This window comes from Nestor notabilis, unplaced genomic scaffold (genome assembly GCF_000696875.1).
Source record: "Nestor notabilis isolate BGI_N333 unplaced genomic scaffold, ASM69687v1 scaffold35052, whole genome shotgun sequence".
In the NCBI taxonomy this organism is placed as follows: Eukaryota; Metazoa; Chordata; class Aves; order Psittaciformes; family Psittacidae; genus Nestor; species Nestor notabilis.
The window spans coordinates 12667-19846 of NW_009919417.1; the positions used below are offsets into that span (position 1 = coordinate 12667).

The 7180-nt window shown below is 36.9% G+C and overlaps 1 protein-coding gene across 1 annotated transcript; it reads right to left on the reverse strand.

The window, feature by feature from the left end:
- Positions 1-1139: 1139 nt before the first annotated feature.
- LOC104399240 (glycine receptor subunit alpha-2-like) lies at positions 1140-5567 on the reverse strand (the record flags this gene model as incomplete). The annotated part of the gene is made up of 3 exons (XM_010010206.1): positions 1140-1354; positions 4029-4166; positions 5485-5567. Coding segments are annotated over 3 exons (436 nt in total), but the record flags the coding sequence as incomplete, so codon positions are not given.
- Between the last annotated feature and the right edge of the window lie 1613 nt (positions 5568-7180).

Sequence of the window (7180 nt, forward strand, 5' to 3'; positions counted from 1 at the left end):
AAGTGATACTTTCTCATTACCAACAGAAGAGTAACACAATCTGTGCAGTTTTTGAAGTTGCCCTATATCTATATATACGCTCCACTTGAACAAATCTCAGTATCTGGAGTGAGACTAAATGTGATTCTGAGGGTAAAGTAGCACAAGTTACAACATGCTTTTTGGCATGGATCATGTTCTATACAAACACTCAAAAAACTGTACTTTTCATTGCTGCTGTGATCACAATCCATGTGATGCTGGACTTCTGTAAAGAGGGACTATATATCTCATGACTCCTTAGACTATTGTAAACTGACCTGCCTTTGAGCTCTAGCCCAGAAAACTGTAAAAGCTAGGCATGCACATGAAATTCAGCTGGGACTGCTATCAGCAGAAGCATTCAGGTTGTGCCTATGCTGAAAAGAGCTGTCAGCCTGACTAAACACAGAATCCACCCTGTAATCTGTAAAACCATTTACAGCATCTGGCCTGGATTAAAAAAAAAAATAACACAAAATTTTATTGAGAGTGTATTTTTGTGCATAGAGAAGATAAAGGTCTGCAGATAACACTTGAATAAGAACATGGACAAATTACGCTGTGAAGCAAAGACATCAGCAGTTCCTCACTGAAAAGACTCCAGAGAAGCCTTCTAGATGTACGCATATGTTGTATATATGTGTGTGTGCATATGTTTTATATATACCTATTTTTTATGCATATTTATATATACATTGAACTAAGTGCCATATCTAGAAACATCAAGATATCTTAAAGTCTGACAGTCTAGAAAAGACCAGGCAGAGTTTATAAAGTCCCCAGTCAGAATGTCCAATTTTCATGAAAGCGCTTTCAGAAATCCGGTTAGGTACCTTAAATACTTCAGAAAATCTGTCTTTTACATACTGAAAACTAAGTGTCAAAACTAGTAGAAACTCTAAAAATCCATACTGTTGAATCCTCTGGCCATCCCACAAGCCAGCAGAAACCTGTCTAAATCCAAATGCAAGGGTATTGCATTAGTCTAACATCACAGTTACCACTTTCTCAAGACTCCTTATCAGGTGCAAATTTACACAGATCTTTGAGCTACTGCAGAGAGTAGTACAAATACTTCTTATTAGTAACAAATTGGTAATACAAAATTATTTCCTTACTTTTGGGAGGGAAGCTCTTGATCCTGAGCTTTGCGTCGTCATTGTCAAAACTGTAGTGATACCCAGTGCAACTCTAGCTGGAGCAGCATCCATGTTGATCCAGAAAGAAACCCAGGACAAAATGACAATCAGCAGGCTAGGAATGTACATCTGGATTAAATAGTATCCCATCTGACGCTCCAAATGAAACTTGACTTCAATGCATGTAAACTTTCCTAGAACATGAAATTACTTTCATAAATGCTTTTTGCACATTTTTATCTCATTTTAGAACATAAGTCAGGTGCTTGGCCTGTTTCCTAATCTAACAGTATAAGCAGGTTCTGATACACAAAAACAAGTTAGCCATTTGTTGCACACTAGCTTGGGAGACACATGGGACCTTTGAAGCAAACTGTGTCTAATAGTTCTTTACATTAACTGAGAAAACAAATATTAACATGGTAGTTTCACCTCCAGAAAATATATGTTCCAGAAAATGCAATTATTTTTTTCCTCAAAATTCACTGACATTCTATTTTAGTCAAATGCAATGTTTAGTCTTAGAAGAGACAGTGTTTTCCTGTTTTAATGACATGAGATTAAGAAAATGTATTAAAAAAAAAACCAAATTAAAAACTACTAGTCTTACAGCCATATGATAGGTCACATGCCTTCTCATTTTGGTCATGTCATTTGCCTGTATCTGTGGATAACATCCCATAGCAGAAGCAACTCAATATCTGCTTTGAATTTTGCCAAAAGTCTAGCTCCAGCAACCCACAACAATCTCTTTGTGGGAGGTGAGTGATTCTTCAAACAACAGATAGCTGCTCCACAGGGCTAGCAGAGGATGAAAATGTAGGATTGCCTGACAGCAGAGCTAGTTATGCAGTGAAGGATGCAGAGACCTGAGCTGCAACATTTACTAATGCAGTCACCCTGTTCTGCTCTGCAAATTACTGTGGGTTAGGTACTAGTGAAGGCTCTCACTTGAGGCAGACTATACTGAGTATGAGAAAGACTGTCACTCCTGAAGTTTCATGCTTATGGTTTCAAAGGATCCCTCTTGTGCTGGTTGGTCAAACGCATGAAGATGCATTGTTCCTCATTCATCCTTTCAGGAGAAATTAGATATTTTTTTCTTCTTTTGTGATGTATGCATATTTTTCTGCTGGTCTAGAAAGCTGAATAGCAGGGTGTGTGAGTTGGCAGAAAGGACAAAACAGAGGCTGCTTGACAAAGAGAGCAGGGGAGAAGAACTGAATAGTACCTTCTGGCAGGACAGAACCTCTGAAACGAGTAACTGGACCTGTGACCCTAAAGGCAGACTCTGAGACATGGATAGTAACTTATCCTGACCCCTCAAGGGGACTCCAAAGGGGTGACGTGACCATGGCATGAAAGGAGCCCAACCTGCTGAATGCTTTCCAGATTCCTGGGGCACAACCTGGACAGTGTGGGTAGGAGGAAGCTAAACAATACAGCTTTTATTCACATTTTAATTTCACACCAAACCTGAAGGAGCATACTACAGAGAAGGCAGAATGTGAGTGCCTCTAGGCAAATTTTTTTTTGCTTGAATACTGCTTGTAAGTTCCCCTTGCCAAACTGCACACTTAACTTCAGGAAACTACAAATTTATTTTGTTTAACTACGTATAATGGGAGCTTTTTTTATCCTTTGTGGGGAGTCTTCCTGGATATATAAGGAACCTATTGCCCATGATCTCCATCCTCTCTTACTTTCAGTATTTGTCCCTTCAAAGTAATTAGAAAAGCAGATGAACTCAGTTATTCAGAGTTTGAGTCATATGGTGGGAAATAGCTAAACTTTGCACCATCCAAATTACAAAAGTGTAAGCTCTGTCCATTGGAATTTACTCTCAATTATCCCCTTTAAGTATGAGAAAAGATAAGAAGTCACAGCAGTCCCCCTTTTTGCAGGTCTTAGACTGCAGAATCACAGTTTTCCTTCCTTAGTACTTTGGGCCCCAAAATACGAAACTACATTTATAAAAATTAAAAACAATACCTGTCTATTCATAAGAAATGAATGTGACTTTATTTTTGGCACAGACAGAACCTCTCACACTGTATTATTTCAGTCAGTAAAACAAACGTATTTGATGCAACCAGATTCACTTTTATGCTGAAATGATGAAAAAGCTATTTTGGATGAGAAGGATTATATCTAATCCCAGCAAGCACACAGCAAACTGTTCTCTAAGTGCTGTCCCCATTAAATAAACTCCAAGCAGCTAAATCAACATTTTAAGAGAGTTCTCTCTGCTCTGTAAACCTAAAGACAGAAAACACAGCATTTGAGACTTCAAAATAACAAACATGAGAAAAAACATTGGAGTATTAAACATTTAATTTCCCATGCCTGTACACTATTCAGATCAGCAATGAAAGCATTGTCCTTTCAAATACTACATCTCATGAATTAGGCCACACATAAAAGCTGGTGAAAATTTGATATTTTTCCTCACTGGCAATTTGATATGCTGGAGAAAAATATCGAGTTCAGAAAAATCGGTATTTCAAAAGTGATGAATCAATATTTAAGAAAATATTCAGTTTGTTAAAAATGTTCCATTTTAAGGAAACCAAGACAAGCAGATTTTTATCAGTTTTTTAAGACTTTAAATTCATTACTGATTTTAAGAATATTAGAATATGCATATTAAAATATCTCTAATGAAATTAAAGGAAATTTGGAAACAAAATCTTTCAAACACAAAAACAAAAGGGAGAAAAATTCTTTTTTTTTTAGATTTAAAAATAAGTGTGGCTGAAAAGACTTTTAATTTAAAATTCTTTTTTCCTTTTACCTATCTTTTTCCTTTACCAATTGACACTAGATACCATTAAAGTGATTGTAGAAAAAAAATAGAATAATGCTTACCAGTGTTGTAATGTTTTGTGCAATAGCCAAGTTCTTTATCTTCTTTCAAAATAAACTGTGGCAAGGTTAAACCTTCTGCAACTTGCACAGGTCCGTCACTTAGCCACTCAAATATCAGATCATTCATAGTGTAGCCAACTACAATAAAGAAATTAGTTTGTTAGATGCTAGCTGACTGGAAAACATCAAAAGCAAATATTATTATGTCCAAGAAGCATGTGTTTTATTGTAATACATGTTATATTAGTTATATTTTTAAACTCTCAGATTAACAGCAGCACTACCGCTGTTAGTTGCCAGTTACTATTACTGCACTATTACTCTATTCATAGCAACAAGTAGCAGCATTCTGAAATACTGCCCTAGTTTGCCACTAAAAAATAATTTTGCTGGGCTATCAAAGATACTGTTTACAACTTAAATGTCATTTCTCTGTGTTTATGTGTCAGCCTGCTTTATTTATTTGCTTTATTTTCATCATTCTTTGATGTTGGATTTGGCACGTACCAACAAAACAAGGATTTCTAAACTGCCTTTGCTAATAAGAAAACAGCAGCTTTTGTAAACCTGTGAGCCTACCAGTGAGAGGTGTGAAGGGGAAAGAGAGGCTTCAATTCACACAAGAGTCTTTTTGACTGCAATGGCTACATCTTTATGGGTAAATCAGGGCCTTGGGCAACATGGTCTAGCGTGAGGTGTCTCTGCCCATGGCAGCGGGTTGGAACTAGATGATCTTAAGGTCCTTTCCAACACAAACCATTCTGTATTTCTATTATTCTCTGGGCACAAAGGCAGGTGGTAGCCCACAGCTAATATCCATACAGCTAAACCCCTTCTCCCCTCCCCACAAAAAACCCAAGGTGGCCTGGTACTTACTGACTATTGGGAATGATTGCTAGCGCATGCTGTTATCTGAGCCACTGCTGGTTTTGTCTGATTGTTACCTGGTACAGGTCAAAATGGTGCCACAGTTTGTGCTGACAGCTACATAGTATGGATGGGTGCACGCCAGTACCTAAGTCCGTGCCTTGGCCATGTTTATCTTACCAGCATAAGTATACTAATAGGACTTCTGCTTTATTAGGGGTGTTGCTTTCATTTTTCAAAAGACCATAGCATATCTCGATCAGACATAGCTAATCCCTAGCTGTGTACTAATTGCTTTTACTTTCCCAAGATTCAATAATTTCTCCTGCACAGCACTGCTGTGGTTATCCCTGGAAGGCAGGTGAAGTGCTTGAGCAGGGGGAAAGGGAGGGGAACAGGAACAGCACAGAGACAAGGGACCTGCATGGCACAGTGATGATCAGTTAAATCACTGTTCCTCCATGATTTTCCCTTACAAAATAGGATTATTGAGTTGCACCATATAAATACAACAATGTAGATACTATCTAACAACTGAATGCTAGGGTAAAAGCTTGTTGTTTGATAGATAAAGCAATTGGACACTCACAGCTCTCTAGCTGCATTGTACATGTTTGTACATCCATAGGAAAATTCTTCAAGTCCATGGGACAGGATAAGGTTAAAGTAAGCCTAAAATGGGAGGGGAAAAAAAGAAAAAAAAAAGAATAAAAAGAAAAAAGAAAAAGAAGCTTTTGTTAGAAATCTATAGGTTTAATTCAAAGTCCCATATTTAGAGTTTAAAGGATCAAGACCAAATCTTAACACCTCAGAGGCTGGGCTCACTCTCCCCTCTAAGATTTTAAGGATGTTAAGAGCTGTGAAGACAGAACGTGTAAGCAAACCGGGCACTCGCTGGCTGTGATGGCTAAGCAGAACAGAGACAGAGAAGACAACACCAGGATAGTAAGAAACACTCTCCACTAATGTACCAGTGAATGTTTTATGTGCATTACTGAACCCAAATAATGCAAAAGCTGAAATGTCTGATCATGGGACACACACTTTTAAGCTTTGTTTTGGAAAAGCAAAGGAAGAAAACAACAATCGTGGGGTTTTTTCAACAGAGAGTGCTTTTGTTGTGTATGAGGTCCATTTCCAGCACTTCATTCTTACTGCTTAGTCATTAAAAGAAAGAAAAAAATATCATACAGTAGAGGCTAGAATCACATAACCTTAAAAGATAAAGAGTGCAGATAGAAGAAAGTAAGCTTAAAGGAACATTATCACACAAACTAAATTTATCACTTAATAGTTCAGTTGTTTCATCCCAGATAAAACATAATTTCACTTAAATAAGAATATTCTTAATGTTTCTTTCTTTCCTTTTTTTTTGGTTAATTTACTTTTTCACATTTGATTGAGATCTGTTTCAAGGAACATCTTTGCTTTATTTCTTTTCTTTTTTGTATGGGGAGAGGAAATGATTTATAACAAACCAAGATACCGGATGATATAATTACAACAACTAGCTGCTTTGAAACACAGAAAGATTGTTAAGATTTTGGTTTAAATCATATAAAAAGAGTAAATTTTTGTTCTAGATAAACTTCAGCACTTAAAACCATCTTGAAACAAAGAAGGCAAATAAATAAAAAGATAAGAACTAAATTTTCTGATTTGAATGTGCACCAAAACACTAACACAGTACAATGAGAACAGTTTTTTAATTATGCTAGTGAAACCACAGGCCAGCCTCTAACTATGAAAATATGTTGTCCCACAGACAAATGTGATCTCTGTGGAGAATTACTTCACTAAGTTCCATTTCCCCTAGTGATTTTGTGCTTCTCTGAGCATATAGTTGATTTGAGTTCTTTCAGTCTATTTCTTTACCATGTGAAATTTTGAGGGTGGCCTCACTGGGTTTTTATAGCCCTACTGTCTTGCCATCAAATCACTATGACAAGAAGATGATGTTTAAGTAACAGAGATCAAAATGGTCTCAGTCCGATCAAAAATGACATTCAACATCACTGCTTTTGCCTACTTGTGGGCCACCTAGAGAAAGTCACATTATTTTGCTCTTGACAGAGTCTTTGATGTATAAGATGGTAATATCAGGAAATTAGAGATCACTTGTCTGGTCTGTGGCAGTGAAGTGCACTGAGATGAATAAAATCCCCCAGTCATCCTCTCAACATCACCATAGTAAATAAACTCCCTTAACCTTTGGGAGCAAATAGCATAAGCATTAAGAAAAAATTCGTCATCTAGAGAAAAAGTACATCTAGTACATATATAAA